This window comes from Mauremys mutica, chromosome 1 (genome assembly GCF_020497125.1).
Source record: "Mauremys mutica isolate MM-2020 ecotype Southern chromosome 1, ASM2049712v1, whole genome shotgun sequence".
Taxonomy (NCBI): domain Eukaryota; kingdom Metazoa; phylum Chordata; order Testudines; family Geoemydidae; genus Mauremys; species Mauremys mutica.
The window spans coordinates 198256475-198274381 of record NC_059072.1 but is presented as its reverse complement, the minus strand read 5'-3'; the positions used below and the strand labels follow the sequence as shown (position 1 = coordinate 198274381).

The 17907-nt window shown below is 45.2% G+C and overlaps 1 protein-coding gene across 1 annotated transcript in view; it reads right to left on the bottom strand.

The window, feature by feature from the left end:
• The window catches only part of HUNK (hormonally up-regulated Neu-associated kinase), an 81653-nt gene extending 63992 nt beyond the window's left edge, over nt 1–17661 (bottom strand). Inside the window, exon 1 of the mRNA XM_044980440.1 lies at nt 16976–17661. Within this exon, the coding sequence (XP_044836375.1) occupies nt 16976–17233 (258 nt within the window). The 5' untranslated portion in view covers nt 17234–17661. The remainder of the gene's footprint in view (nt 1–16975) is intronic.
• Nucleotides 17662–17907: the final 246 nt, after the last annotated feature.

Sequence of the window (17907 nt, the reverse complement as noted above, 5' to 3'; positions counted from 1 at the left end):
CAACCATAATATTAGGTAGTACTACCAGCTCTACCTACAATAAAGAATTAACCTATCACGAACTGTTCCACCTTAGCAACCCCACACCTTATTTTAGGTGCTTCTTCCATGACTGAATTTCCTCAGATGACCTGTCTTTGTTATATTCCACTTGGGCTCTGATTCTGCAAACACACAATTGCTTAGTTTTACTCATGTGATAAGTTAATGGGACCACAAGGTACATAAAGTTGACCACATGAATTCTTATACAATCAAGGCTTTAAATGGTAAAGTCCTCAGAATAAAGAAAGTTTCTTTAATTACTATGTAAAACATCATGTACACCTATGGGGCTATATATACTGAACACTGTATATTCCCATTTGTGAGATGGGGGGATTAAGTTTTGCTGCTTTAACTTAAGCTTTTACAAACAAAAAGGAAAGATTTCTCACAAGTGGTAGCTTTTAATGGAAAAAAGAGTTCCTGCAAGAAGGTCACTGTACCAATTTTACAGTAAGTATTTTTCAAAACAAGCTCTTCTACATCCATAAAATTTAAAAAAATGTGTTGGGAACCCAATGACAAATAAAGCCACTAATTGAATGTTCATGGTGAGAAACAGAATGCACCTAGAAAACTAACATTACACATGCAGCACCGTGGGAAAAAAGACAAAAGAACAGGCCGAATTTCTAACTAAGGATCTGTGCCCTGATGCCACGAGTCACTGAAAGCAATGAGCGTTGCCAACTCTCACAATTTTCAGTCACACAATATCTGGGGGTTTTCTTAAAGCCCTGCCTCCAGGAGTCATGTGATTATGTGTTCCACAGTTTCATTTTCAAAAAGTAAGTTTCTAGCCTGAATGGTTGAGGAGAAAAGCTTGAAAATGTGACCTGAGCGCATTCTAAATGCTCAGAAAGCAGAAGGCAAAGAAAAAGAACCCAAACCATATTTTAAAAAGCTCATGGTTTTTAAGCCAATCTCATGATTTGGGCGGGGGGTGTCTTACTCTTTACTTTTGAATGCTTAGGGTTGGCAATGACACATTTGGGTGCACAGCACCTTGCATGAAGCACTCAACACCTGTCAGAACCAAGCCCTAACTTTCTAAAAAATGGCAGCAATGACTGGGGAGACAGTACAACTAGGGAATGCATTGACTCAGCATAGCTTCTGCTGGCAATACTCTTAAAAGAGTATTGCCACCAATGTAAGCTCCCCTCCCTTGGACAGAATTCCAAGGCACTGCAGGTCGAAGAGTGACTCCACAACCACCCCTGTCTCTTCGAATTCCTCCTCCAGAGCAAGTGATCACATTCAGTGGATCTTACCCAGCATGTTTAAAACTGAACCAAAAGTATTGATCCCTGAAGGACACTTGTAGTATACCCCAACAGAACAAACAAGTTAACAATCTAAATGTATAATATTTGTAGTCTTTCACACAGAGTCACAATCTTTCCCTGGTGTAAACTGGTGCAGCTCCATTGATGTCAATGGAGTTGTGCCAACTCACACCAGCAGAGAATCTGACACACTGTATTCGCAGGTTTTGATGTGTATAGTCTTCAACAGAGAGGCAATGGTTTTGAGTATAATCTTAACTTCTCCAAGACAGAGATACTATTGTATCAGAACATGAGTGTGCACACTTTCCTTAGAAAGCTAGAGACCACAGGCCAGATTTCCCATTGCTTCCTGTTCCTGTGCTTAGCATAGCAACATGCATTTCCCATATTCTAATATCAGTCCCCAGTGCAATTTTACGCCTGCCAGCAACAGCTGGAGTACAGGTTGTTTCGGCCAGGCCCACTCTCTCAACTGGCACACTCCCTAGATCATTTAAAAAGAAAATTGGTTCATTCTTTCTTTTAGCATAACTTGCTGTTCTTTGGAATCTCATTACAAAGATGATTTTTTAACCTGATATTTTAAGCAAGAGCCGGGTGTTATCAATTTAAAGATTTTTAAGGTCAGAACGAACCATTAGATCATTTAGTCTGACCTCCTGTATAACACAGAGCACATAATTTCATACATTTATCCCTGTATTGAACCCAATAACTTGTGTTGGACTAAAGCATTTCTTCCAGAAAGGCATCCAGTGAAGACTTGAAGATTTAAAGACTTCAAGAGATGGAGGATGCACCACGTTCCTTAGTAATTTGTTACAATGGTTAATCACCCTCACTGTTAAAATTTCTAATTTGAATTTTTCTGGCTTTAACTTCCAGCCATTGGTTCTTGTTATCTGTTTCTCTGGTGATGATCTGACACTGAATAGGTCTATGCTACAATGTTTTCTCGGCATAGTCACATTTGTCAGGGGTGTGAAAAAAAAACATGTCAACATGGTTCTTGTAATGGGAAATTATGCCTCACCAACCTGTTAGAATTCTTTGAGAAGATCAACAAATATGTGGACAAGGATGATCCAGCTGAGTTAGTGTACCTGGACTTTCAGAAAGCTTTTGATAGGGTCCCTCACCAAAGGCCCTTAAACAAAGTACGCTGTCATGGAATAAGGGGGAAGGTTCTCTTGGATAAGTAAATGGTTAAAAGATAGGAAACAAAGATAGGAATAAATGGTCAGTTTTCACAGTAGAGAGGTGTAACAGTAGGGTCCCCCAAAGATCTGCACTAGGACCCTTACTGCACGACATATTCATAAATGAAAAAGGGGATGAACAGTGAACTGGTAAATGATGATATAAAATTACTCAAGATAATTAAGTCCAAAGCTGACTGACAAGAGTTACAAAGGGATCTCACAAAACTGGGTACGAAAATGCAGATAAAATTCAATGTTGGTAAGTGCAAAGTAATGCACATTGGAAAACATAATCCCAAATATAGATACAAAATGTTGGGGTCTAAATTAGCTGTTACCACTCAAGAAAGAGATCTTGGGGTCATCGTGGATTGTTCTCTGAAACCATCTGCTCAATACGCAGCAGCAATCAAAAAAGCTAACAGAACCATTAGGAAAGGGATAGATAATAAGATGCAAAATATCATAATGCACTATATCAGAGGGGTAGCCGTGTTAGTCTGGTTCTGTAAAAGCAGCAAAGAATCCTGTGGCACCTTATAGACTAACAGACGTTTTGCAGCATGAGCTTTCGTGGGTGAATACCCACTTCTTCGGATGCAAGTGGTGGAAATTTCCTGGGGCAGGTATATATAAGAAAGCAAGAAGCCAGCTAGAGATAACGAGGTTAGATCAATCAGGGGAGGATGAGGCCCTGTTCTAGCAGTTGAAGTGTGAAAACCAAGGGAGGAGAAACTGGTTCTGTAATTGGCAAGCCATTCACAGTCTTTGTTTAGTCCTGAGCTGATGGTGTCAAATTTGCAGATGAACTGGAGCTCAGCAGTTTCTCTTTGAAGTCTGGTCCTAAAGTTTTTTTGCTGTAGGATGGCCACCTTAAGATCTGCTATTGTGTGGCCAGGAAGATTGAAGTGTTCTCCTACAGGTTTTTGTATATTGCCATTCCTAATGTCTGATTTGTGTCCATTTATCCTTTTCCTTAGAGACTGTCCAGTTTGGCCGATGTACATAGCAGAGGGGCATTGCTGGCATATGATGGCATATATTACATTGGTGGAAGTGCAGGTGAATGAACCGGTGATGTTGTGGCTGATCTGGTTTGGTCCTGTGATGGTGTTGCTGGTGTAGATATGTGGGCAGAGTTGGCATCGAGGTTTGTTGCATGGATTGGTTCCTGAGCTAGAGTTACTATGGTGCGGTGTGCAGTTGCTGGTGAGAATATGCTTCAGGTTGGCAGGTTGTCTGTGGGCGAGGACTGGTCTGCCACCCAAGGCCTGTGAAAGTGTGGGATCATTGTCCAGGATGGGTTGTAGATCCCTGATGATGTGTTGTAGGGGTTTTAGCTGGGGACTGTATGTGATGGCCAGTGGAGTCCTGTTGGTTTCTTTCTTGGGTTTGTCTTCCAGTAGGAGGCTTCTGGGTACACGTCTGGCTCTGTTGATCTGTTTCCTTATTTCCTCGTGTGGGTACTGTAGTCTTGAGAATGCTTGGTGGAGATTTTCTAGGTGTTGGTCTCTGTCTGCGGGGTTAGAGCAGATACGGTTGTACCTCAGTGCTTGGCTGTAGACAATGGATCTTGTGGTGTATCCGGGATGGAAGCTGGAGGCATGAAGGTAGGCATAGCGGTCGGTAGGTTTTCGGTATAGGGTGGTGCTGATGTGACCATCACTTATTTGCACCGTGGTGTCTAGGAAGTGGACCTCCCGTGTAGATTGGTCCAGGCTGAGGTTGATGGAGGGGTGGAAGCTGTTGAAATCGTGGTGGAATTTTTCCAGAGTCTCCTTCCCATGGGTCCAGATGATGAAGATGTCATTGATGTAGCGTAGGTAGAGAAGGGGCCTGAGTGGACGGGAGCTGAGGAAGCGTTGTTCCAGGTCGGCCATAATAATATTGGCATATTGTGGGGCCATACGGGTGCCCATAGCGGTGCCACTGATCTGGAGATATATATTGTCAGCAAATTTGAAATAGTTGTGTGTGAGGATAAAGCCACAGAGCTCAGCAACCAGGTGTGCTGTGGCATCATCAGGGATACTGTTCCTGACAGCTTGTATTCCATCAGTGTGTGGGATGTTTGTGTAGAGAGCCTCTACATCCATGGTGGCCAGGATGCACTATATAAATCTATAGTACTCCCACATCTTGAATACTGTGTGCAGTTCTGGTTGCCCCATCTCCAAAAAGATATATTAGAATTGGAAAAACTACAAAGAAGGGCAACAAAAATGATTAGGGGTATGGAACAGCTTCTATATGAAGAGATTAAAAAGATTTAACTATTAAACTTAGAAAAAGGATGACTAAGGGGCAATATAATAAAGGTCTATAAAATCATGAATGGTGTGGAGAAAGTGAATAAGGAAGTGTTATTTACCCCTTCAAATAACACAAGAATCAGGGCTCACCCAATGAAATTAATAGGCAACAGGTTTAAAATAATTATAAGGGAGTAATTCTTCACACAATGCACAGTCAACCTGTGGAAATAACTGCCAGGGAATATTGTGAAGGCCAAAACTCTAAGTGGGTTCAAAAATGATACGTTCCTGAAGGATAGGTCCATCAATGGCTATTAGCCATGATGGTCAGGGATGCAACTCCATGTTCTGGGTGTCCCTAAACCTCTGACTACTAGAAGCATGGAGTGGACAACAGCAGATGGATCACTCAATAATTGCCCTGTCCTGTTCATTCCCTCTGAAGCATCTGACAGCGGTGTGACACTCTGTATCTTGGGGACACACCTTGCACCCCCAAGTTCATCTTTACCATATGATTGTTTGGTATCAAATGCAAAGTTTGTCATGTTGAGTGTCTTCAGAAGGCTCATGATGCACTGAGCATTGTTGTTATAGTCAGGTTATAGTAATGATATAGGCTGTAATTTCATGTATATAGTTATGAGGCTGAAAATGTGTCCTCATGGCTTAAAACAAGCCCAAGCAAAAACTCTCCAAGAGCAGGGGCGCATTTCACAAGTCCTCAGGGCATGTATGGGACAAACCCAGCCCAGCCTCACAGGAACAAAGGACACTGGCCTAGGCAGCAACAAAGGATCCATTGGACTCTCGAGTGAACCACCCCTCTTTCCCTTGGTCAGTCAGGGACTACAATGAGGTACTGCTCACCTGACCCTGAAGTGGGGGAGGGGGGTGAAGCCAAGAGTGAAGAAAGAACATACTAAAAGGGAGAGATGTTTGCCATGCTCTTCCTCTCTCTTCCACCTCCATCACAGACATCACCACCAAGCAACTGAAGTGCTGATCAAAGGGGAGAGCCTGGCTGAAGGGCAACCAGCCAGCCTGTGGTGAGAAGCATCTAGGTTTGTAAGGGCACTGAAAGTGTTATAATAATAATAAGAGATACACCAATCTCCTAGAACGGACCTTGAAAGGTCATTGAGTCCAGCCCTCTGCCTTCACTAGCAGGACCAATTTTTGCCCCAGATCTCTAAGTGGCCCCCTCAAGGATTGAGCTCATAACCCTAGGTTTAGCAAGCTAATTGCTCAAACCACTGAGCTATCCCTTTCCCACCCCAGATCAGCTTAGAATGCATTTTGCTTTTATTTCATTTCACCAAATCCAACCTCTTGTGCTTTGACTTATAATCACTTAAAATCTATCTTTTGTAGTTAATAAATGTGTTTGTTTATTCTACCAGAAGCAGTGTGTTTGGTTTGAAGCGTATCAGAGACTCCTCTTGGGATAACAAGCCTGCTGCATATCAATTTCTTTGTTAAATTGACAAACTCATATAAACGTACAGCATCAAGCAGGCATAAATGGACACTGCAAGATGGAGGTTCCTAGAGTTGTGTCTGGGTCTGGAGATATTAGCTAATGTCATTCAGTTGCACAATCCAAGGAGCAGCTTACATTCCAGAGACTGTGCGTGAACAGCCCAGGTGTGGGGGTTCTCACAGCAGAGCAGGGTAAGGCTGGCTCCCAAAGTCAAGGATTGGAGTGACCTAGCCGATTACCGGTCCAGATAACACCAGGGAAACGTCACAGTGGTGCAGCGAGCAGGGTGTATGTACAACTTGTTACTACAAGTGAAGTTCACACGTTAAGCACTGATATTTGTGATTTTAAGTCAATTTTGAGCGCAATCGCTAATAACAGTCAGGAGGAGGTCACAGTTTTGTTATTTTCTCTTTGTTTATTTTGGGTGAGGGAAATAAGCACAAGAAAGCAGAAAAATGACTACCAGTGAGGCAGCTACAAAACTAGAGCTGGCCAGACTGGAAACTGCAGAGAAGGAAAAGGACGGCGAGTTTCAAATGTGGCAGGCAGAAATGAGGCTCAAAGAAGCAGCTGCGGCCAGGGAAACTATGGAGGCAGAGGCAGCCAGGGAGGCAGCCAGAGTGGAGGCTGCACAGAGAAGGGCCATGGAAGAAAAAGAGAGGAAGTGGGAAGAAAGAGAAAGAGAGCGAAAACATCAACTAGACCTGCTAGAGAAGCAGAAGCAGAACCCCACCCCAACCACTCCAAAAATCCGAACACTTATGTCCTGCATACAGTGAGGAGGACGATATTGCTGAATATCTGACTACCTTTGAAAGGCTGTGTGTAATACATGAAATCCCTGATAATAAGAGAGTCTCTATCCTGCTCACTGCACCCCTGTGACGTTCCCCTGTTGTTATCTGGATGGTGATCTGCTACGTCACTCCAATCCTTGACTCTGAGAGCCAGTCTTACCCTGCTCTGCTGTGAGAACCCCCACTCCTGGGCTGTTCATGCACAGCCTAAATGTAAAGGAGTAATTCTTCACACAATGCGCAGTCAGCCTGTGGAAATAATTGCCTGGGGATATTGTGAAGGCCAAAACTATAAGTGGGTTCAAAAAAGATAAGTTCCTGGAGGAAAGGTCCATCAATGGCTATTAGCCATGATGGTCAGGGATGCAACTCCATGCTCTGGATGTCCCTAAACCTCTGACTATCAGAAGCATGGAGTGGACAACAGCAGATGGATCACTCAATAATTGCCCTGTTCTGTTCATTCCCTCTGAAGCATTTGACATCGATCACTGTCGGACGACAGGATACTGGGTTAGATGTACAACTGATCAGACCCAGTATGGTCATTCTTCTGTCTGTCCCACCCAGAAAAAGCCTGGCTGCAATCTACAGCCTCTTCAAGTGTTTGCATATGGACAGTAGGGTGGTGTTCTGTTCGGTAGGTGATATGAGACAGATAGAGACTTACTCTCCTATATACTGAATCTCCCAACATTCTAAGTGTCCCCACACACTTAAATGTAAATGGTTGTTAATATAGCTGCCTATGTCTTTTTTGAGTCACAGTAAATTCTTGGCACACAATTGCCTTGGCTGGTCTAGAACAGCCACAGTGTAACTAACTCTCTGAGTGAATCTCATTCAGGCTCTATGGAAGCCAAATAGCACTTCTATGACTCAACACCTGCTGAGAAGATCTGGAGCTATACTATTCCCTATACGCCTATTTCAATCATTCATAAGCACTTCAAAAGGTAAAGCAGACCATGAAGTTCAAAAGAGAATGTGCCCGCTACAGTAGTATGTAATTTTGTAAATTGTATGCAGAGCAATCTGTCATTGACAGATTCTACAGGACCTGCTATGCAGGTGATTTTTACAAATACTTGCTTCATTCAAGAAGTACCTGCTGAGGGTTAATAGGAATTTCCAGCTCTCTACAGAGTGCTTGTTCTTCCCACGTATCCCACCCTCGCATTTCCAGGATTTTAAAATACACAAGTTAGCACCTGTTTGCTACAAAAATGTATTCTAAAAACAGAACTTTCTGTGAAAAGGCCACCTCTAATATTAGTCATTTTACCTTTATGGCAGAACCTAGAAAACTATATTTTTAGTAGCTACTTCCCACTAAGTAGTTAGTATTGTCATGCAAAACACTTGATTACCAGGACCTAAAAATGCACCTTTTTAAGATCAACAATAACTCTAAAGAAACTGATAAATAGGTTTTTCAGTGGATTAGGAATCAAGCAACTCAATTTCTGCAACTACTTGTGTAGGGCCTAGACCTATCCCAGAATGCAATTAAATATCATTTCAGTTCAAGTTCCTTTATACAATCTTCAGCTCTAAAACATTCTCTAGCCCTAATATGTTGTCATCCTATGATACGACACAGAGGCTTTCATATATCGTATTAGAGTACACAATAGATCATCCAGCCTCCTCAATCTACTGAAAGTACAGACAGTCTCACTCAATTATATTCAAAGGGACATAGCCTCTTCTGTCTGCATTAATGCCATAAGGAATGATACCTTGTGAAATCTATTTCTGGCAAATTTTCATTGCTCAATGGCTGGCCATTCTGAGTCTAAAGACACTGAGTTGAGACTACCTGAGAAAATACCATGAGTGAGCCTCCTATCATTCACTGAATTACTATATAGCTAACTCAACCAGGATTTCATCATCACAATTTAAGAATAAATCTAAATTAGCATGCTACTAAAAGAGAGACTGCTTCCTTAGAAGTAGCAAGAAAGATTGTCGGAACTGAGGAATCTTACAAATCAATCCTGTCCCCAAAAATTTTCAGATTGTATGCTGTGATATTTTCATCTAAACAGCAATGGAAAAAAATAATCTGTTCAATATTCTCCTATACTCAGCCTAAATGCATTTAATTGCATCACGCATAACCAGTCTTTTTTCATGACCAGAAAGTAATCACAGGCCTGTTGTTATGAAAACCTTAAACCACAAAAAGAACGGTAAAAGGTTTGACCTAAAACCCTCAAAAAGTAAAGACATTCATAGCTAAAGCTGTAAAATCTAACCTTAATTCACCGTGTTGTGCCTAGGTATTTGCAAGAAGTACAGGACCAAATCCAGGTTATTTTACTCACAAGTGTAGTCCCATTAGTTTCAGCAAGACTACTCTAGGGAGTAGCGTTACCAGGATTTGACCCAAAGTACATAATATATCACAGGCTGTCTGAAGGTCCCTGAAACACCTACCAATGATGGGGTGAGGTAACAGCAGAGTTTTGGCATTCACTTTGTATTGCCTTGATCTTGTTCTATACACAATGCATTGTAATACATCTGAACCTAGTTGGGGCCTCATTAATCCAAAAATGTAATGCCTAAGTACATACATGTATGAAACAATAATATGTATTAACTCCTCCAGAACTGTTAGGGTCTCCTGCATCATGCCTCTTTGGGTACCTTAATTTACTTGGAATTTTGAATTACTGTAATGGGCTCAGGTTGTGCCAATGCAGCCACCAAATATTAACACTAAGGCTTCACATTTTTATGGCATTTTTATTGAAATGATGTCAGTGCCCTTGCTCAATAACTGCTTTACAAAACAAAATCAATTGCCAATTTATTTTTCTTTTTTCCAAAATATATGAAGGGCACCAATCAGCATCATGGAATCATAGACCTGAAAAATGTCAGTTTAGAAAAATACAGAAACTACCATGATCCTGCAAACTGTTCCACATGAGAAGACCTTTATTCCAGCGTGGAGCCTCTCTCAAGTTAGTGGGACTCCACCTGCAGGCACATGTGTCTGCCCACGCAGATCAGCTTACAGGTTTGAGCCCTAAATGATTTCTTTTTTAAATCTGCATGGGCTAAAAGGTTTTACACAATGGTTTTCAGGCCTAGTGAGAGAGCTGTGCACTGCCAGGCAGCATACCTCTTAACTGTACAACGAGACAAGTAAGATGTCACACCTCGTGAACATTTCTTGCAAAGCAATCACAAATGTAATTTGGAGGGGCAAGGGGAATCAATGAAGTAACTATCATATAGAGGCTGGTCTTACATGCCTTAAAATAGAGCTCCTATTAACTTCAATGTGGCTTTGGCTGTCTGATCTGTGTAAAGAGTACAGTATTGAACCCTTAGTCATTTAGGGCAAGAGTCTGGTACTCTTGTGTTGAGTAGTACGCTACTCCTCAACTTGCCCCACTGCAGTCATTGAGAATTCTCTAGGAACTACTCAATATAAGGCTGGCAGATTCCAGCCCTAAAAAATTAAGGCTTGATGAATGAGTAAATTAATCTGCCTCTTAGTATATTACCATGCCGGTGGGGAAGGACATTGACATAACAACAAGCTACTTATTAAGTAAAACTTCCCTTTTTACTGATCCATCTCCTTTGCACTGGTGTCATTCCCTTCCCACTTTTATTTCTCCTCCCCAAGTGACTCTCTCTTCCAATTTCATTCATGGAGATGCTTGCTCTAATCTCCTCCCCCAAACCCCACACACCAAGCAACGGAGTCCAGGAAAGCAGATGTTTGTCTTCCTCACCTCATGCTGCAGTCAGGGCTCAGTTGCCTGTGCTGGGCTCTGTGTAAGCTGGCTGGAGGCTACATCAGAAGTTCAGTAGAGGAGTATGTACAGGAGAGCTGCGGTGTCCATCAGCTCCATGCAGGGGCTGAAGTTCAGGTCTGAGGTCATGCGTGCATCTGAAAGGGAACATTGTTGCTGCTCTTTGTTCCCAGGGCAAACAGCAGGTATGTGAAAACTGATCTGGCTAAAGTTAAACCTTTTGGGGGTTCAGAGAAGTTCACATCACTATTATTATTATTTATTATTTTATTACTTCCAGGCACTCTTGCTCTTCCTTAGTTTCAGCCAGAAATAAAAGTGGAGATGCCAAATATCACAGGAATTTTCCCTGTACTTCCAACTCCAGTATTCCAAAATGTACTCACATTCTCACCAAAACATTCCGATTATTCAGGCAAAGAGGTTCACGTGAGTTTTGAATAACAACTTTAGAGGCTTACTTGACACAAGCCAGCCAGGGCTTGGAATGCCAGGGAGATGGAATGCTCAGCCTCTAAAGAAAGGTGGATGTCTTGAACACTCAAAGTCAACATCAATGCTTCTGTCCAATCTGAAGGCAACACTGACAGGCTCAGAAGAAAGTCACATCTAATTCTTCACTGTATGAAAGATGCAGGTCCCAGAAAACAACTTAGGGTCTCAAGGTTGGGGGCCCTGACAGGTGTAAAGAAAGGAAAACATGAGAGGCCACTGATAGCTTTGAGAAGAGCAGGGAGGATTTGATAGGCAGGGTGTGATAGAATGTATTTGGAACCTCAGGGGTTAGGGCAGAACCCTCCTGAGATAACAACATCCCACCCCAAGCTGGTCTCTACCACCACCCCATCTCCCTATGCAGTGGTTTATCCAGGAGAGCAGGAATTAAACAAGGGGGTTTGTTGGGAAGGTGGGCCTTTTAACCAGCAATTAGAAGCTACAGGCCTGATCCTGTGTCTTCTGAAGTCAGCAACAAAAACTTCCAATGACTTCCATGGTGCAGGGTCAGCCCATCTGTGACTTGCTGTCTTGACTAGGGGAGTTCAGGAAGAAAGCAACTTGCCTGTCCACAAATAAGGACACTAGCCCACATAACTGAGAAAGGTGTTTCTCCAACACTTTTACTGTTTGTTTCTTTTGTTATAATTGCTGTTATTCAAGACAATGAAGAAACTATGAGTCTGGAAACTGACACAGAGAGGACAGTAGGGTGGTCCCTTTTTTTTTTTTTGTTAACAGACTGAAGTAAATGTAGCAATCCAGAAAAGGGGAGGTGGGAAGGATATGCACGTGTAGGTGTCTTTTATCAACCACAGAATTAGATGTATTTGCTACTGAGGAGAAGCATGGGGTTGGTAACAGAGGAGAGCAGGAAAGGAATTTTTTTTGCACTCCTATAACATAATAATCGCTAACCCTATTATTGTTGCCATGGTGAGTTTCAGGGCAAGTCTCATGTTAAATTTCAGCCCGTAACAAATTTCTTCTATAACTGGAGTTAAAAACTTGAGCACAGGAATTTATAATGGAAATTATGACAATCTTAACGATAGCTGCATTTACAGCGCCACTATAATTAGAGTACATTATACTCTTGTCATTTGCTTACCGTGATCTGACTGGTTAAAATAAGCTGTCAAACTCACTCTGAACAACTGTAGAGAAAACTCTTTTTAGGATTTTTTAACTCATTTTATTATTGTTTGTATTTGTTTGCATTACAGTAGCACTAAGAGGCATCAGTGCAGGTTGGGGCCCCATTACGCAAGGCACCATACACAGTAAAAAAGCCTTTGCCCCAAAAGAGCATACAATCTCAATAGACAAATCAAAGGATAGGAAGTGAAAAAGAGGCTTACTGAGATGAAGTGACTTGCCCCCAGCCACCCAGTAACAATGCTGGGACTAGAACCCAAGTTTCCTGAATCCCCATGTAGTATGTTAGCCACTAGTTCTACAACTTATTTACCATTATGGGCCGCATATGCAGCTCTCTGTGTGTTATGGGGGGTGGAGGGGCCCACATCCACACAATATATATACTACCTGTATGGACCTGAGGATGTCACATGGGTCACAGCTGGGTGCTGATTGGGTCACAGGTTAAGAACCACTAGGGTGACCAGACAGCAAATGTGAAAAATCGGGACAGGGAGTGGGGGGTAATAGGAGCCTATATAAGAAAAAAAAATCAGGACTGTCCCTATAAAAGCGGGACATCTGGTCACCCTAAGAACCACTGCACTAGACCACTGTGTCTCCAAAGTAAGCCCCCATTTTTGTTACTCAACTATCTTTCCATAGGCTGCATATAAAAATTAAAAAGATTTTAAAAGACTTACGTGAAAACCTTCCTTGGAGAGAAGTTTCAGGTCAATGTGGGACACCGACATTAGTCATTTTTTCATCACTTGTTGCACATAAGTAGGAAGGCCAGATTATCTCAAAATTAATAGTTTTTCATTAGCTGGAAGGTGCTCCCTTTTTTGGTTTTTGCCGCCATATCCATTTTATCAGGACCAGGGCTGGCTCTAACTTTTTTGCTGCCCGAAGCAAAACAAAAAACAAAAAAACAAACAAAAAAACAACCCGAGCGCCGCCCCGCCGAAACAACCCCCCAAGCACTGCCCCGCCGAAACAAAAACAACCCCCCTGAGCGCTGCCCCACCGAAACAACCCCCCCAAGCACTGCCCCGCTGAAACAAAAACAACCCCCATGAGCGCCACCCTGCCGAAACAAAAACAAAAACCCCTGAGCGCCATCCCACCGAACCAAAAACAACCAAAATAAACCCGAGCGCCATGCTGCCGAAACAAAACAACAAAAAAGAGCACTGCCCCACCACCCCAAGATTGGCTGCCCCTTAGACGGTGCCGCCCCAAGCATGTGCTTGATAGGCTGGTGCCTGGAGCCGGCCCTGATCAGGACACATTTTATGCAAAAGCCCAATACACCCATGATGTATAATTTCCTTGGTTTCACGAGTTACACCAGGAATGAACTTAGCTCAATAGGTCCAATGAGGTTTTAGTAATCACAAAGTGTCCTGCATTAGACAAGTCTGGTTGTTCTCCATTGACAAACTGGCTAGAAAAAGGCACAGACTTATGGGCTCAAACAAGGGCGGACTAATTGTATTGCTCTTTGTCAACAAGCTGGTTTTCCTCCAGTGCTCCTAGTACTGACAAACCAAGTAGTTACTATTCTTAATAATATTGGTGACCTCATTTTTGATTGCTGTAGGAACTGGAAGTGGAAAAAGTACAGAGAAGAGCAACAAAAATTATTCAGTGTATAGAACTGCTTCCATATGAGGACAAATTAAAAAGACTGGGACTGTTCAGCTTGAAAAAGAGATGAATAAGGGGGATATGAGAGAGGTCTATAAAATCATGAATGTGCAGAAAATGAACAAGGAAGTTTATCCCTCCACATAACCCAAGAACCAGGGCTCACTCAATGAAATTAGCAGGCAACAGCTTTAAAAACAAACAAAAGGAAGTACGTCTTCACACAACACACAGTCAACTTGTGGAACTCATTGTTAGAGAATGTTGCGAAGTCCAAAAGTATAACTGGGTTCAAAAAAATAATTAGATAAATTCCTGGAGTATAGGTCCACCAATGGCTATTAGCTAAGATAGCCAGGGACCCAACCCCCCTGCTCTGGGTATTCCTAAATCTCAGCCTGCCAAAAAGTGGGACTGGATGAAAGGGGATGAATCACTGTTCTGTTCATTCACTCTAAGCATGACACCAACCACTGTCAGAAGACAGAATACTGAGCTACATGGACCAGTGGTCAGACCCAGCATGGCCATTCTTATGTTCTTATGCTACACGATCCTGTATAAGATAGTAATAAACAAGCAAAAGTGAGTCTCCATAAGATGACTTCAATTCTTACTAATGTCCTCTAAAAACTAAACTATGTGCTACACCTTCCAGCGTGTGACAATGTCAACAACTTCTAATCATAAACACAGTCAACCCAAAAAAACTTAGCTCTCATTTCAATAAGAAAATAGTATCTGTCTTGCTTGTAGACATACCAGATTACAGTGACCAATATTGCAACAGTTTAAGAGGCTGTGTTCTTTACCACAATGTTTAAAGCATATTTATAACTAAAAGCAAAAGGTAGAAGATAGAGAATTGAATAGTCTATATTGTATTATAGTGATTAAGATGTTTTATGAAAAAAACAAAACCTATAATTCTCAAAAATCGTGGTTTATTGACAGACTGAAAATACTATTTTTGTGTTGAATGTTTAGATAGTTAAACTAGTCATAAAGTTCAGTATACTAGCAATTCAGATATTTTCTTTTTACTGTCATATAGAACCATGTTAATTTTTTCTTAGGCATAAAATGCTATCTATCAATGGAAGTGACGCTCAAAAACCCCATGATTTTTCATTTTGCACCTCTGGGTGCTGGATTAATAGCCCTCTTGCCGACACAAGTACCCATCTATCTAAATAGTACAGCACAGGCATAATGCCCAGCCAATGAGCCTCAATCCAGTTAGAGGGACTACCGCTAGCAAAAAGGACAGTTTAATCAATTGCTGTCCTTTCAATCACAGGTAACAGTCAGTCCTAGTGGGAGCATCTCTCTGCTCAGATTGCCAGCAACTATACCAATTGGGATGGGGGGAAGGGGTGGCGGCAGACCCTTATCTGCCCCCTGTGGAACTGGGAACACCAAACTCATTTCACATAGGCAACCAAATTCCAGGAACCCACTTAGGATCAAATGCAATCTGCAAGAGAGCTGTCCACAACATGCCAGCAACAAGGAGAGGGGAAAGTCGCCTCAGTTCGCCCTTAAATAAGCGGAGTTGACCCAAAACTCAAATGAAAAAGTGCTGCATTCTCTTTGTGAGTGGGGAGCAGGAGAGCTGCTCTCAAAGTGTGGAGGGAAGCTGTCCATGGACGAGATGGGGGTGGGGGGGAGAGAGTGAGGGGAGGAGAACTTAAACACATATGCTGTAACACTGCGGTATCACAACTGTAAATGGGAGCCTTTGGGGCCGTAACTGTAGGGACACCGCAATATTCCTTGCCAGGAGAGGGGCTGGTTTAACAGGGATCTGTTCCGGGGTGGGGGGGAGTAAACTGGGGGAACTGCCCCTTCTAGTAAGTCTGCGGGGAATGGAGAGGCGCTAGCCCTTTGAGCACACTGAAGGAGATGAAAGTGGGGGAGTGGGGAGTTGCCCTCGGGAGTCGTGCCTGTGGCCAGGATGGGTGCGGCTGGGGAGGGACAGTGGGAAGCTGCCCCTGTGGCTGGGATGGGGTGGACAGAGGTGAGTTGCCCCGTGGTGAGCTGCCCAGCGGTTAGGGTGAGTGTGATGGATGGATAGTAGGGAGCTGCCTCCGGGATCGGCGTGCATGGAGGGGGGAGACCTGTCCCTCGGGGAGCGGCGTCGGGGTGCATGCCGCGGAGAGGGGGGCTGCCTCTGGCAGCAAGGTCGGGGTGCATGGGGGGAGCTGCCCGCCCCCGGGGAGCGGGCTCGGGGGTGCATAGTGGGGGAGCTCACCCAGCGATCGGGGTGCATGGCGGGGGGGAGTTGCCCCCCGGGGAGCGGGGTCGGGGTGCATAGGGGGAACTTCCCCCCGGGGAGCGGGATGCATGGGGGGAACAGTGTGCATGGGGAGAACTTCCCCCCGGGGAGCGGGATGCATGGGAGAACGGGGTGCATGGGGTGGAGCTGCCCCCCGGGGAACGGGGTGCATGGGGGGAACTTCCCCCCGCGGAGCAGGGTGCATGGGAGGAGCGGGGTGTAAGGGGTAGAGCTGCCCCCCGGGGAGCGGGATGCATGGGGGAACGGGGTGCATGGGGGGAACTTCCTCCCGGGGAGCAGGGTGCATGGGAGGAGCGGGGTGCATGGGGTGGAGCTGCCCCCCGGGGAGCAGGGTGCATGGGGTGGAGCTGCTCCCCGGGGAGCGGGATGCATGGGGGGAACGGGGTGCATGGAGGAACTTCCCCCTGGGAAGCGGGGTGCATGGGGTGGAGCTGCCCCCCGAGGAGCGGGATCGGGGTGCACGGGGGGAGCGGCCGGGGCTGGGCAGGATGGCTAGCGGGGTGGGCGCGGGAGAGCGGGGGGTCGGTACCTTCTCGCCGGTCACCACATGCAGCCCCTCGCGCACTTTGGCGAAGGACCCCTCTCCCAGCTTCCTGCCGATCAGGTAGTTGCCGACGCGCTTGGTGTGCTGGAAATCGCGGAGCCGCTCCCGCGCGCCCGCGGCGCTGACCCAGGCGGCCAGGAAACTTCCCTCCGAGCCCAGGGGCGGCTTCCGCGGCTCCCCGCCATCGCCGAACCCCGCCGCCGGCGGCTCGCTCAGCAGCCCGTCTCCCGCAGCCGCCGGCATCCTCCTGCCCCGCTGCCGCTACTGCTGCTGCTGCTGCTGCCGCCGGGCACCTTCGCTCGGCATCGGGGCAAGTCCCGCCTCTGCAGAGTCCCCCCGCGGCCAGCGGCTCTGGGCGCCGGCCCCCAGCTCTGCACGCCCCGCGGACAGGCTGCAGCCAGGCGCTCGCCTCCCGGGCGCACGTGGGGATGGGGTGCGGGGGGGGGGCGCTGCTCAGGCGCCTTCTCCAGGCAAGGAGAAAAGTTCCTCCGACCAGCCGCGGGCTAGACTGGGGGGGAGGTGGGGCGGCCGCTCCAGCCCGATCCTCTCCGGAGAGCGCCGGCAACAATGCAGCGTGCAGCCAGCCTAGCAACTACTGAAGGCGAGCGAGCAATGCTGGCACACAGCGCATCACGTTGAGGAGCAAGCGAGAGCCAGCTCCCGCAGATCAATTGTCTCCAGTCCCCGTGCAATCCGGTTTCCCTATTGGGTCTGTCTCTCTTTACCCCTCCCCTCGCTCTGTGTGTGTCTGTCTCCCTCGCTCTCCTGGACTGTGCAGAGAGAGGTGCTTTCTCTTTGCTTGAGGCGCCCTCTCGGCCGGGGGAGGGAGGGGAAAAGCCTCATTCCGTTTGAATGTGCAGTAATTTAATCCGATCACACGCGGCGGGAACAGATGTGATCTAAACTCAGCACAGCAG